Raw genomic sequence first — 15,616 nt, 5'->3', positions numbered from 1 at the left:
AATACGAAATTCCACATTTTCGTAGATAGGAGCTTGAAAATTTTGCTGTAGGGTTCTCTGATACGCCGAATGCAATGGTGTGATTTTCGTTAAGATTCTGTGACTTTTAGGGGGTGTTTTCCCCTATTTTCTAAAATAAGGCATTTTTTTAGGCTCGTAACTTTTGATGAGAAAGACTAAATTTGATGAAACTTATATATTTAAAATCAGCATGAAAATCTGATTCTTTTGATGTATATTTTAGCATCAAAATTCCGTTTTTTAGAGTTTCATTTACTATTGAGCCAGGTCGCTCCTTACTACAGTTCGTCATTTTTATGCTGCCTTTGAATATTTAAGTTCCATCAAGTTAAGTCTTACACAGCAAAAGTTACGAGCCTGAAAAAAAACGCCTTATTTTAGAAAAAGGGGGAAACATCCCCTAAAAGTCATAGAACCTTAACAAAAATTTGAGACAGCCATTTAGCCAAAAAAAAATAATATGCAAATTTCGTTTTAATTATTCATGTACGATGAGCCAAAATCAAAACATGCATTAATTCAAAACGTTCAGAAATTAAATAAAAAAACAAGTTTTTTAACTGCAAGTAAGGAGCGACATTAAAACTTAAAACAAACAGAAATTATTCCAGATATGAGAGGGGTCACCTCCTCAACACCTTGCTCTTTACGCTAAAGTTTTTTATTGTTTTAAAAAGTTGAGTTGTAGAGAAAGAGTCAAACTTTAGCATAAAGAGCGGGACGTTGAGAAGGGGACAGCCTCTTTCGTATACGGAGTAATTTCTGTTCGTTTTAAATTTTAATGTCGCTCCTTACTTGAAGTTAAAAAACTTGTTCTTTTTTACTTAATTCCAGATTAAACCGAATTGCAAGAAAATAATTGTGGCTACGCTTTTTTGATAATTAGTACAGAAGACCAAAAGGATTGAGAAGCTTTAAGCAGACAAGTTGAAGGTTGGTTTTCACAGGTTATGATTGTAAAGTTAAGCAAAATTACAGAGATGTTGCTAATGCTCTTCAAAATAGCTTTATTTCAACCCGTGTTAAATAAACCATAAAAACCAATCAGACCATTTGACCTAAATAATACATAGCACGCAACGTACATAAACGATTATACTTTTACTTTTTCATTATGTTAGAGAATAAAATTCAGTGACGCAGCTAAACAAAAAAAAAAAATGCAGGATTATACTTTGAGTTTCATTTGAGATGAACAGACACAAATTCAGTGAAAAAAAAATGATCAGGCTTCTATTAAATGCGCTAAGTGTAATAAGAAGTGGAATTGATTCCATTGCAAAATTGTAAGTATTTGTGACGCAGTTTATTTACCGACTCTTTTAATTAACTATTTCACCCCTTCCCCTTCAATAGCCATTTAACAGCTTGATAGAGAAAAAAAAGCTGGACACAAAAAAAATAGCGATGGGATACAAAATTAGGAATAAAGATAAAGCAAGAACAATAGAGAAGGATAAACTAGGGTCATACTGAATGATCTAGCCATGAATTCGATTACTTTCCTCCCCCCCCCCCGTCCCTCCAAAAAATAAACAGACAACACTCCTGTTATAATCCACTATCTTTAGATAACTTATTTGAACAGCTATTTCTAGAACACAAATCACCCGTTGTTCACAGATGGGGTCTAGTAGCAATGCTCTTCGGGATTATTTATTAGGCCATGATTCCAAGAATTTCGGAATAATGTAATCTTGAAATGACTCGGACGCCCAAGTCAATCAAAAATCTGGATACTACTATAGATGATTAAATGAGTCCTAAAATCAATAATCAAGAGAGTATTGTGGCGAACAAAAATTGCAAAGCGCTAATGACCTTCCACCCTTAGACGGTTTAAGGATGATATTTGTCTACTCCTTTTCGGCAATTGCTGTTCCTTTAAGTTTGACTTGATTATTCATTTGAATTTTTGTTCGTTTTGGGCTTCATTTATTCATTTGATAGTAATTTCTGTTCGTTTTCAAGTCCAAATTACTATTCCACCTGTTTTAGGTTTTCATATGGCTCTTAACTTTTCTTAGAAAACTTTTTTTTTGTAAGACATTTTCTATATATTTGTTGTGTTGCGAGAGCAACAATTTGGTTTTGTCTGATGAATAAATGAATAGATGAATAAATGAGTCCTAAAGTCAATAATCAAGAGAATATTGTGGCGAACAAAAATTGTTTGATTTAAAATTGAATGTTTAAATATCTTTTAAGAATTGTAAGTGATTTGAGGGTTACCAGACTAGTTTCTGTGTCCTTTTAGGCTACCCAGTCCCACAATATTGGATCCTATTTTCAGGAATCTATTTCGCTCAGAAACGTAGAAAGTTTTAATAAGTATACCTCTAAGATCAACATAACCCCCACAGCCCCAGGAACGATGGCCCTCTGCTTAAATTACCCGTTGTTCACAGATGGGGTCTATTAGCAAAGCTCTTTCGAATTATTTACTATGCCAAGATTCCCGGAATTTCGGAAGATTGTAATCTGGAAATGACTCGGGCGCCCGAGTCAATCAAAAAACTGTATATTACTATAGATGAATAAATGAGTCCTAAAGTCAATAATCAAGAGAATATTGTGGCGAACAAAAATTGCAAAGCGCTAATGACCTTCCACCCTTAGACGGTTTAAGGATGATATTGGTCTACTCCTTTTCGCCAATTGCTGTTCCTTTAAGTTTGACTTGATTATTCATTTGAATTTTTGTTCGTTTTGGGCTTCATTTATTCATTGATAGTAATTTCTGTTCGTTTTCAAGTCCAAATTACTATTCCACCTGTTTTAGGTTTTCATATGGCTCTTTACTTTTCTTAGAAAACTTTTTTTTGTAAGACATTTTCTGTATATTTGTTGTGTTGCGAGAGCAACAATTTGGTTTTGTCGTGTTTTTTCCTAGCACCCCGAATTCAGCTTATTTCTAGAAAGTGGTAAGGGTCTAACCTCTACGGTTTTTACGGAAAGTGTAGACCTTAAGCCGGATTGATGAATATGACGTAGAGAAATGGTAACAGATGTGCCTCTTAAACCTTTGAAGTTCTCTCATTGGCAAAAAAAATCTATCTGTCTTAGTTCAAAAGTTGACTTTTTTCTAACGTCATCACTTAGAAAGGAGCCAAAGGCTCCAATTTCTTTGGCAATGAGAGAACTTTAAAGGTTTAAGAGGCATATCTGTAACCATTTCTCTACCGCAATCCCAAGTGCCAAAAACCGAACGATAAACTCAGTTGAATTCATGAACAGAAATGGGTAAAACAATAGTTGGCAGCGAGTTCGAACCCTTGAGAAAATGCCACTTTTTTGTTTTTGCATAATTTTTTTTTATTTATCACTCAAAGAAGATATATTGGCTGTGGAGCCGGATAACTGACGCATATTATAGGGTATATTTAACACATAGATTTTAGTCCATCTTCAATTTGAAACTGGTGCCTGCCTGCTATAACAGAGCTTTCCACTCGAAAGCAGAAACACGGTTTAATGAAGCGAATGCTTGACTGCATAACTTCAGATGGTTCCCTCTAACATAGGCTATAAAACTCTAATTCACTTTAGACATTATAGGCTCAGGGACAATCAAAAACCATCCTTTTTGGCCCCAGGCAAGAGTTCTGTGAAGCTTTCCAAAATGCAAAGTCATATTCATCAATCCAGGCTAAGGTCCACACTTTCCGTAAAAACCGCAGAGGTTAGACCCTTACCACTTTCTAGAAATAAGCTGAAATCGGGATGCTAGAAAAAAAAAAAACACGACAAAACCAAATTGTTGCTCTCGCAACACAACAATTATACAGAAAATATCTTACAAAAAAAAGTTTTCTAGGAAAAGTAAAGAGCCACATGCAAACCTAAAACGGGTGGAATAGTAATTTGGACTTGAAAACGAACAGAAATTACTATCAATGAATAAATGAAGTCCAAAACGAACAAAAATTCAAATGAATAATCAAGTCAAACTTAAAGGAACAGCAATTGCAGAAAAGGAGTAGACCCCATCTGTGAACAACGGGTAATTTATGCATAGGGCCATCGTTCCTGGGGCTGTGGGGGTTATGTTGATCTTAGAGGTATACTTATTAAAACTTTCTACGTTTCTGAGCGAAATAGATTCCTGAAAATAGGATCCAATATTGTGGGACTGGGTAGCCTAAAAGGACACAGAAACTAGTCTGGTAACCCTCAAATCACTTACAATTCTTAAAAGATATTAAAACATTCAATTTTAAATCAAACAACCCCCATCCCAAGTTTCTCTAACAGTCCTTCCATGAGAAGTAGCCAATGAAATTGTTTTTGCCCTTTCCTGGCCCTTTGTCAGGCCTGTTTTGGGGGTAACTAATATCTTTTTGTATTTTTCCCTTTGCCTTAGGATGCCCTTAGTTCAAGAGCTTCAGGATATATATTTTCCGATTCAATAAGAAATACGAAGCAATTTTTTGCCCTTTTTCAAGCCCCATTTCTGGAAGGAGTGCTTCGCCCCGAAATTAATTTGTACATTAATTGCCCTTTGCCGCAAGGATCTACTGCCAAAAGTTTCAAACTCACCAGGGACAAAACCAGAAAATGATTTCGATCCAACTGAACGCACAACTTCAAACAAAACCCATTTTTCAACTATAAAACAAGTAACTTAGTATTATAAAAAACATGTTCGAGAAGTTTAACGAATAAAATATCTGAGAAAATCGGATTCATGGCCAAAAATACAGAGCATAGAATACATAGTACATATACATACATAGCATATATAGCCCAAATAATATAATTATGTAAACAAAAGTATTATATTTTCATTATGTTTCGGTGTGTTCATTATGATTAACCTAACTTCACTTCTTGAGTGTGTTTGGTATAATACAAAAATACCATAAAACCTATGTTTAAGCAAGTGGAAATTTGTAATATTTACAGTCCTTGCCCCAAGGGTTTTAGTGGTCATGTCATCCCTGGGGGTAAAAATATTGGACATTCGACCATTTTGAACAAAATGGCCATCTGAAAATTTTTGATGAATATCTCTGAGAGGTTGTGGGTGGTCTGGGTAACAAATAAGAGCGAATTAAAAGGGGTCAGTTACCCACCAATTATTTTCGAATCTTATAGGCAATAGAACTTTCAATTTCTAGTCGAATGAGCCCCCTCCAAAGTTTCTACAACCAGTCCCCCTTAACAAAGTGGCCGAGAAAAGAAAAAAAAGAATATAATGAATAACAATGTGTTGCGCTACCTCTGAAATGACTGTAATAAAGTTGGAAATATTTCCTAATAAAACACGTTTTTTATATTTATCAGCTGTCATAGAACATTCCTTGTGCATTCCTCCATATGATCCGATGTTTATGGTAATTGATATGTCCCAATATTAGTGACATGACCAATATTTAAAGCCATAAACATCAGAATGATAACATTGAGGCTTTATAAAGTAATTTAGTAGATTACATTGTTCAGTACTTAAATCGCCGAAAAACCCTCTGTTTCGCTATATAAAATTATTACAACGATTTTTTCGAAGGTGTTACCTTAAACGAAGACGCAGCACCTCAGAAAAATGTGTCATTGCTACAGTCTTGATAATCATTTATTATTTCTACAAAGGAGCAGATCAGAATCGAAGAAGTGAAATGCAGGACTTCAGGTAGGTTTCTTATTTAAAGCAATAATCCTAAATTCCAATAGTTGTGTTCGCCCAAGAACGACGTTTGTGCATTTTCCATCACATGTTATCCATTTTTTGCCTCTAATTCATGGGTCGTGATCCATGAAACTCGGCCAGTTCAATGGCCGAATTAAAAGATTAGAACTTCAGCGTCGTCAAACAAATGCGTTAAAAACCAATCAGTCTTTTATACAGTCCCATATTTCAAGTTTTACTGTCTCATGTCTGCATTTTAACAAACGGAATGAACCAATAAAACAAGAACAGCTCAGCCCGTTTATTATACCCAAAGTGCCAGAGATGTTTCACATCATAGTCACCGCAGAGACTTTCTAGGCTTCAACTCCCGTCGTTGAAGTTTCGTAGATGTCGCAATGACCTTGTAAATGTGTTTCGTATAATTAAAGGAGTGGATGATTTTGATTCAAATTAATTTTTTAATTTAGCCATTATCACTCTACTCGTCAGCATGATTATAAATTATATCCCCCAAAATCACTGAAAAAAATGGTCAATTATCTTTCGGTAGTAGAGTTGCCGGACCATGGAATGGTTTGCCTTTGGAGGTTGTCGAGGCAGAGAGTGTTCGAATTTTTATGAGTGCATTAGTAAATACTCTTTTTTATTTAGACGCTTTTGTTGTGTAGTTTCGTGTTATTCAGAAGTTTCTGCTGTTTAGTTTGTCGTTGCCAATTTACTTTAGATTGGTATTATGATTTTGTGTTTTTGCAACAAGCATTGATGCTTACCGCTATTCGTAATAATAAATAAATAAATAAAACATGTAGCTGTAGAAGTAGAAACCCGATGTAAATTTTCAGAAAATGGTTAATTACTTCAGCCTTAAATCATATATAAAATATCCATATAAAGATACCCCTATAAATGTAAAACTTTAATAATTTTAAAGTTTTAGCCTACAAAAATACATCAATTTCCAATTTTATAGGATCTACAGTCATTTTATTAATTTTATCAATGGCTGATTTCAACGTAATATCCGTCTTAGTAAACGCATTCAGAGGCATCCTGCACAGGGGCTGGGGGAGCCCCCCCCCATCCCATATTTTTTGGATTCAGTAAAACCATGACGCGAAGAGCCGTGGTTCTACCGTAACACTATTTAAATTCCTTAAGTGAGAAGCATGGAATTAAGAGGATAATAAGATGAATAAAAAAAGATTAAAATGCTGGTATGATATCCAATAAAAACTAGTTCTAAGCCGGTAAATTCAGCGATATTGCCAATACGATCTCTGAATTAACTAACAAATATTTGAGTATAGATTTATCAAACAGTTCGTGGTAACGAACTGTAGTAAAGAGCGACCCGGCTCAATAGTAACCAAAACTCTAAAAAACAGAATTTTGATACCAATAGTTACATCAAAAGAGTCGAATTTTAATGCTGATTTTACAGGTTTTGTCATGCCCATTAAAAGTTACGAGCCTGAGAAAATTTGCCTTATTTTAGAAAATAGGGGGAAACCCCTCTAAAAGTTATAGAATCTTAACCAAAATCACACCATCAGATTCAGCGTATCAGAGAACCCTAGTGTAGAAGTTTCAAGCTCCTATGTACAAAAAGTAGAATTTTGTATCTTTTGCCAGAAGGCAGATCACGGATGCGTGTTGTTTTGTTATTTTCCCCAGGGGTGACCGTATTGACCCAGTGGTCCTAGAATGTTGCAAGAGGGCTCATTCTAACGGAAATAAAAAGTTCTAGTGCCTGTTTTAAATGACCAAAAAATTGGAAGGCACCTAGGCCCCTCCCATGCTAATTAATTTCCCAAAGTCACTGGATCAAATTTCCGTGATAGCCATTTTATTCAGCATAGTCGAAAAACTTTATAACAATGTCTTTGAGGACAACTTGTTCCCCTACAGTCCCCGTAGGAGGGCTACAAGTTACAAACTTTGACCAGTGCTTACATATAGTAATGGTTATTTGGAAGTGTACAGACGTTTTCAGGGGGACCTTTTGGTTAGGGATAGGGGTTGAGAAGAGAGGGATATATAGGGGGATCTTTCAATGGAGGAATTTTTCATAGGGGAAGAAAATATCCATGAAGGGAGCGCAGGATTTTCTAGTATTATTAAAAAAAACAATGAAAAAATAAATATGAAAGAGTTTTTTCAACTGAAAGTAAGGAGCAGCATTAAAACTTAAAACGACAGAAATTGTTACGCATTAAGGGGTTCACCTCCTCCTAATACCTCGCTCTTTGCGCTAAAGTATTTTTATAAATTTCAACTATTTATTCTACGGCCTTTGTGATTCAGGGGTCAGTCTTAAGGAATTGGGACAAAATTTTAGCTTTAGTGTTAAGACCGAGGTACTGACGAGAGGGTGAGCCCCGTCATATATGTAATAAAAACATGCAAATGCAGAAGTTCGTTACGTAAGCTAATTTGTAAGTTACGTAAATCTTTTACAAATAAAAACGTTCGCAAAAAGTTAAAAATTCTTGTAGCCTTTTTAAGTAATCAAAACTTGGAGGGCAACTAGGCCTCCTCCCCCGCTCCTTTTTTCTCAATATCATTCAATCAAAACTATCAGAAAGCCATTTAGCCAAAAAACAACAAATATGCAAATTCTGTTATAATTATTCATGTGCGGAGAGCCAAAATCAAAACTTGCATTAATTCAAAAACGTCCAAAAATTAAGTAAAAAAAAAACAATTTTTTTTAACTGGAAGTAAGGAGGGACATTAAAACTTAAAACGAACAAAAATTAATTCTTATATGAAAGGGGCTGCTCCCTTATCACCGCCCCACTCTTGACGCTAGAGTTTAGAGAGAGAGAGAGTGAAACATTAGCGTAAAGAGCGGGGCGTTGATGAGGGAGGAGCCCCTTTCATATACGAAGTAATTTCTGTTCGTTTTAAGTTTTAATATAGCTCCTTACTTTCAGTCAAAAAAAAATAGTTTTTTTAATTTAATTTATTTCAGAGGTAGCACATTAGCTCTACCTAAGCAAAATGTCCTCAATGTATTATTTTTTTTTCGGCCACCTTGCATAGAAGTGTGGTCTTAGAAACATTTAAGGGGGCGTGTTTAATTGGAAATTACAAAGTTTCAGAAAATTTTCAAAAGTGACAGGAAAGCCAGCAATTGCCCTGCCCTCTTTTGCTACCCAGTCCCACCTAATTCGTAAAGACATTCGATCAAAATTTTGGGATAAGTATTTAGTTAAAAATGGCCGAAAAGTTTAATAATATGCCTCCTCAAATGATACTACCCTACAAGGCCTAGAACGAGGGCCTTAAATAACTCAAACTGTCAATTGCATACAAAAAGGCTTCATAAAGGATAATGCGGGCTTGTTTGATTCTGGGTGTGCGACACACTTGAAAAATTGAAGAATCGCTCTCCAGGTTAAAAGGATCAAACGTTTTTGTGGAAGAACGGAGGGTAGAGGGCCCAGAACTTGTTCTGTTCAATATTGGCTCCCTCTAAAACAGGCCCAAGAAAGTGTAAAAATCTATTTCCCAGGGCCTTTCTTATGTATGAGTTGCCAAAATGTGAAATTAATAACAACCAAGAATTTATGAACATGCTTCTTTTTTTACTATGATGATTTATAATTTTTGTATTTTACTTTTTACATCACTTCAAATTAGTTGATTTTGGAATAATTTAATTCTTTTGGAATAATTTCGGGAGGTCGTTACCACTATAATAGCTTTTCTATTACATTTTCAAAGGCACTTTAAGTTTTTTTGGATCCCTATCCCCCATGTATATCCTAGATATAGATTCAACTTTTATAAAAGAACACCCATAACACCTTTATTACAGGGTCCAGCAGAGTCATAACCAGAATTAGAGATTGGTATCCATGATAAAAAATAAAATAAAGCAAAGGAAAACTGTGAATGTCTTAAAAAAAATAACAAAAGAACCACAAAAAAAAGAAAAAAAAGACCAAACTGCCCTTCTATGAGGAAACAAATAAGATTCCAATAGGGTAGGTCCTTTTATTAGACAGTGAAAGCAGATACAAAAGTTCCTGGATATTTCGATCACATGCATAGTGACCATCGTTAGCAGTGGAACCAAAGTATTACAATTAAACCATAGAATATATACAAAAAAAAAAAAAATCACTTCTGGATCACAAACAGTTTTCGTTCCATTGGCTTGGAGAGTTCATTAACTGGCCATACCGCCTTTATATGATGATCTGTGACCCAGAAATAATTATCTTGTTGTGCATAAACATAGTTTAATTTAATTGTAAAACTATAGTTTTGCTGTTGATGATCACTGATGGTTGTGATCGACAAGGAACTTTTGTATCTGTTTTCACTATCTAATAACAGGACCTACCTCTATTGGAACTCTTATTTGTTATATTATTACTATGTTCATTATATTTTTTTCATCTCATAAATGATTTATTTCTTCTTCAGAAAGAAATGAAACTTCCCTCGTTCAAACTCAGAACTGTCTAGGCCATTTTATACGCACATGCCAGGAGCTACAATCTCCAAGTGTGTTTTTTCAGAGGATATTAAAGTGTTACTTGCAGACATATTGAAATCTACCAATCCCCATACATTTAAACAAATAGGAACATTTGTAAAAAGTTTTAATCCAGAGATAAAGGTTCATTTAGTCTTTTTAAACTATATTTTTTAGTGCGTTTACGTTTTTTGGACTTTGAGTTTGTTATATACGTCTTAGGCTTTGAATACACTTATCTATCTATAGGGTAAATACAGAATGCAATCAAAAGGCTCATTTGTCAATTATTCCTATCAAGAAATGGAATATAAAATATTTTAGAAAGTGCAGATACTAATAAGCATCTTCAGTGCCAGATAAAATACGGGGTAACTGCTTGGACAAAATGATTCATTGAGCTAAGTTTAAGGAGGTAGAGATAACAGAGTAAAAAACGGTGGCAAAACCGGCTTACGAGTTACGAGAACCGATTTCCTGACCTAATAGCCTAATCAAATCAACATAACTACAACATCATAGTCTTAGACCTTTTGGAAAATATTTCAAAGACAAGTTTCTAACAGATAGTTTGGTTATCAAGATTTATTTGGTTTTTGGACCCTGTGGTAGCACAATGAAACTGATCTCTACCTTGTAACACGGGACCCAGGATTCAATATCAGCTGCCAAAAGGCGTGTAATTTCATTAAGATTATGTATTAGCGTCTACAAATAAGTAAACAATAAGAAGAAGAACGTTTGTAGTTTTGTTAATGCGAATGACACCCTGCATAGGCCTACGTTACAAATTAGTCTTTGTAAAAAAGATTTTGTGATAAGAATAAAGAGCAAAAGTGAAACTTTAACCGGAAAAAAAATATTCCTTCGTAATATATGCCTCATATACTTATAAAACTACCTCAAATAAATCGACTTAAAATATTTCCCTATATTATACTAGTAGAATTAAGAAAAATAAGTGCTTTACTGAAAACAGAAAACTATATATGATTCTTTAGAATAGAAACATACAGCGCTTTATGATGTCTTCTACAGTAGAAACATAAAGTACTTTAGGATGCTTTTATATGACTTGAATTCACATATTTCGGTACGACTTGTAAATTACCATGATGGGGATAAATCTGTAGTGAAGGTGTATATGTAGTGTCAACACTGTGCTTAGACTAAGCTCATAAATTCACACCATAATTTGAATTATTCTCCCTACTAAGACAGAAAAAACATGATTGTTGGAGTTCACATTATAGTTTGTTATTCTTGATTTCCAACAATTGTAAATTGTATTTTGTCAGGTAACTGTTTTTATGGCCTGTTATTAATAATACAGTTGATTAGAGTATTGAGTTGCCTAACAAATTACTGTCATTTTTGTGTGGTCTTAACGACTTTCAGTTGCGAAATTAAGTCTTCTTCTTTTCTGGAGTTTTCAGAAAATTTATATTGTATGCTCATGTTATCGATGTCATGGCCGGTGAAAGATTCTCGTGAACACGTTGTATTTTTTTAGGTGATGTAGGCTTCTTAAGGACTTACCTGCTTTTAAAACAACATCCTGTTTTTCGGTGTGGATTTCGAGCTTTCAGTAAAGCGCTAATTTTTCAAAATTCTACACTTACAGGGAAATTTCATGAGTTGGTGTATTTGAGCCAGTTTCGTACATATATGTTGTATATGCTGCGAAGGAAATAATTTTTGTTCATCTTCACTCAAAAACTTGGTTTTTCCTTAAATAGTGCAAACCTTTTAGTTAAGACTTCGAATATAAATCACTCAAATACGAAATTAGGTTAGTATGTTCCACCAACAGGAAATAACCTTGGTGAGAACTTTGATTATGTTCTTATTTAATTTCTCATTTCTTAGATTAGACGAGAAATAAGTTGGTATTTTCGAAGGCAACACTACCTCTCCATGACGTACAAATAACAGTTCAAATAGGTATGAATCCTTTTATTGGACAGTGAAAAACAACGACAAAAATTCTGGATATTTCGATCATATACATAGCGACAGTCTCAGCAGATAAAATGCTCTTTTTCACTGTTTAATGAAAAGAATTATTCCTACCTGAGCTGTTATTTCTCGGAAATCAGAAATAAATTTTATTACAAAATATAAACGACTCAGTTTGAGTTTAGATTTTTTTTTTACTGATCCGATACTCTTTTTTGTACAGGTCCTATAAAATGATTGCTAAACATTCAACTTTGAATATCCCAAGCCTTCCTATGAATGAAAAAATACATGTGGCAATGGGCCTACTTTTTGTGAGCTTGGACCCTAAATCCGCAGCAAGGTAAGTAGACTGTTCTCTTTTGCACAGAGGATACACAAATAAAAAAAATAGATTGAAAAGCAAAACCAGGGACAAAGCAAGATTATAGTCTACTGCCAACACTGTTGCCAGAGGAGAATTTTGAAAAAAAGGCACAATATTTTTCTGTCATACAATTACAAGATTTGCAGCGCAAGCCAAAGGTGATACACAACCAGTTTGGTTTTAATCATACTTAATCCAAAGTATCGTATAACAAGTTAAATTTCCTGTTTGAATAGTTTAAGCATCACTTTCTAGCGATTATTTCGGCTAATATGTTGTTCAACTTGGCAACTGATCGCCACATATAGCCTTATAATATATAGTTCTGCCTGCAACTTTCTTAGTGAAGGTGATCAGCGTGAACGGGATTACGACGAGTTGCTCCTGTAAGTTTTAATTACGATGAACTAAAAACCTGGTAGAGACCATTTTGAAATCATCAAAAAACACAGTAAAGCACACGCTTGTAGACAAAACCGCAACGTGAAGATATTCCAAGACTGAGACTTTCATAAATGCAGGCACGTCCTATCAGGTAGTAACTGTCCCTTTTGCATGTGCCTTAGAGGATTTTTTGCTCCAAATATTAAATAGTTTTTTTTTTCTTAACCAGCCTTGATGTGCTTGGAGGGAACGCATTTTTTCACAGCTGTAGATAATAAATTTTTGTTAAGTATCGCTGCTTATGTTCTTTAATATAAGATATCCAGGAGATTCCTAATAAAGAACAACATAATCCTCTAAATCGGAACAAGGTTACATTTTGAACAGTCCATTCGTGATTTATTTCAGAAGGATAACTTTAGACAACCATAAACCATAGCAACTACATGGTCAATGGCAAAATGATAACTCAACCCGGCCTTTGCCTACCTATTAGGAAGAGATCCCATTTAAAGGAGTTGCTAGGACATGCAATGGTGTGCAACTCAGCTAGTTGTTCTAAGTCTTGTAGAATGAATCAGATATAACCTGGCATTCGACTATTTAGCCAATTTCTAAGGTGAAGCTGAAATAACCGTGGGGATTCTACCATATTTTAAAATTACTGCTTAGTGATGAAGAGAGATTTTACCATGTGCCCCAGAATAGCCGAGTATAAAAGATTTTGAGAAGTAGCCACGATAGGAGAGTCATTGGGAGGACTAATCCTTAACCCCGTTTTTTTTTACTCCATTTCCTAAGTTCTACTTTAAAATGACAATAAATCTTGTTATTATATTATATATAAAAAAACACCTTTAGTTACTTTGTTTGTTTTGGATTTGGCTCGGAAGAAAAAAGCTCGAGCCGTTACACAAAATACTAATTTTATGTTTCTCTAAGTGCTTCCAAAGTCTTCTTGATTTGGTGTTCATTACTATATTCGTTTTATCGTGAATTTCAAAAATGTTTAATATATTCACTTATTTTTTGCACTACCGGACAACGCAGACCTTTTTCAAAGCAATAAATTAATTTATTTCCTCTAAATCAAGGAGCAGTAAAGATAAGTTAAATGTTGCAATGATTGACGAAAAAAGAAAACACAACAGGTCGTTAAAAAAAAATGAATAGTAAGTATCATATAAATAACGAAAAATAAATAAAATCTAGAGTGCTTATTAAACACTGGAAAAGGATACATGTTATCAATTTTAGTCTTAGCTAATTGCAACAAGTCAGTAATTTTAAATCTTGGGCCTAGTTGAGTTTTATTACAACAAATTTATCAACAAAAAAACTGAATAGATTTCAGAGAATAAACAAATTTAAGTTTTAAGTTCTTCTTGTACACAAAAAACGACTTTTCTCTGTTCAAATGAAAATAATATTTAAAGAACGATAAAACTTTTTGAGTGAGTTTGAAAATGACATTAATAATTCTTTTGCATTTATTTTTCAGGGCAGTTGAAACAATATCGTGGATTCTGGTTCAAAGTTCGGCAAAAATACAGTTTCACATATTTGCTGACGTAAACAGCATTGACACAATACATCGAATTTTCAAACTAGCAGACGACAAAGCTCTTGTAGACTATGATTATGACATTGAAACACTGGACACTATATATGATGATCTAATCGATCATGTTAAAGTTCATCAACCGAGAATAACTTTGGATATTTTTCGAGAACATTTAGTTACTCAAATGCTACCTTTGCTATTTATGTATCATTACTCCTCTGTGGACAAAATGATTTTCGTGAGTCATAATTTGCAAGTGCGTTCCAATCTCATTGAACTTTATAATATATTTCATAATTTCTCAGATAATAATGTAATTGGTATGGCAAAATTACAAAATGCCAAATACTACGATTCGTTTGTAGAACATAGATATTTATTTCCTAAATCAAAAATTGGACGCCTTGATGGCAACCCCGGTTTTGACATAAATCTAATGCTACTTAAATTAGGAAAAATGCGCGAGTCAAAACATTTCCAGAAATACTTAGATTTAGAAAGCCAGTTTTATTTATTAAAAAAGTACAACTTCAAAACTGTTGAACAACTGCCAAATATGGAGGAATGGATAACCTTGATCGCCACTGAATCCCCCGAATTAATCTATGGTTTACCATGTCAATGGAACGTCCAGTTGAAAAGTGAAACTGTCGAACATGAAAAATGTTTAGAACAGCCAAAAGCGGTGGCGTTACAATAATAGACTAGAAAAACAAACATACAATGGAACGTCCAGTTAAAAGTGAAACTGTTGAACACAAAAAAATGTTAAAACATCCAAAAGCAATGGCGTTACTATAATAGACCAGAAAAACAAACATACAATGGAACGTCCAGTTGAAAAGTGAAACTGTTGAACACAAAAAATGTTTAAAACATCCAAAAGCAGTGGCGTTACTATAATAGACCAGAAAAACAAACATACAATGGAACGTCCAGTTGAAAAGTGAAACTGTTGAACACAAAAAATGTTTAAAACATCCAAAAGCAGTGGCGTTACTATAATAGACCAGAAAAACAAACATACAATGGAACATCCAGTTGAAAAGTGAAACTGTTGAACACAAAAAATGTTTAAAACGTCCAAAAGAAGTGGCGTTACAATAATAGACCAGAAAAACAAACATACAATGGAACGTCCAGTTGAAAAGCGGAACTGTTGAACACGAAAAATGTTTAGAACATCCAAAAGCAGTGGCG

At 34.1% G+C, this 15,616-nt stretch overlaps 2 protein-coding genes across 2 annotated transcripts in view; one reads left to right on the top strand and one right to left on the bottom strand.

Annotated features, from left to right (window-relative positions):
* Positions 1-15,616, bottom strand: part of LOC136037090 (WD repeat-containing protein 44-like) — an 85,127-nt gene that overhangs the window by 13,762 nt on the left and 55,749 nt on the right. The window lies entirely within an intron of this gene.
* Positions 1,147-15,250, top strand: LOC136037091 (xylosyl- and glucuronyltransferase LARGE2-like). The gene is made up of 4 exons (XM_065719541.1): positions 1,147-1,307; positions 5,531-5,653; positions 12,325-12,444; positions 14,354-15,250. Exons 1-4 carry the CDS (start codon positions 1,213-1,215, stop codon positions 15,114-15,116), a joined length of 1,101 nt encoding a protein of 366 aa, XP_065575613.1. The 5' UTR covers positions 1,147-1,212; the 3' UTR covers positions 15,117-15,250.

This window comes from Artemia franciscana, chromosome 16 (assembly GCF_032884065.1).
Source record: "Artemia franciscana chromosome 16, ASM3288406v1, whole genome shotgun sequence".
In the NCBI taxonomy this organism is placed as follows: domain Eukaryota; kingdom Metazoa; phylum Arthropoda; class Branchiopoda; order Anostraca; family Artemiidae; genus Artemia; species Artemia franciscana.
Note: the sequence above shows the minus strand (reverse complement) of the source record. Positions and strands in the feature narration are given on the sequence as shown.

Excerpts from the sequence above, each read along its gene's own strand:
- LOC136037091 (XM_065719541.1), top strand. The coding sequence starts at position 1,213 with ATGAACAGACACAAATTCAGTGAAAAAAAAATGATCAGGCTTCTATTA. Across the intron at positions 1,308-5,530 it reads ATTGATTCCATTGCAAAATT|GTGTTACCTTAAACGAAGAC; the intron begins GTAAGTATTTGT and ends ATTTTTTCGAAG. Across the intron at positions 5,654-12,324 it reads AGTGAAATGCAGGACTTCAG|GTCCTATAAAATGATTGCTA; the intron begins GTAGGTTTCTTA and ends TTTTTTGTACAG.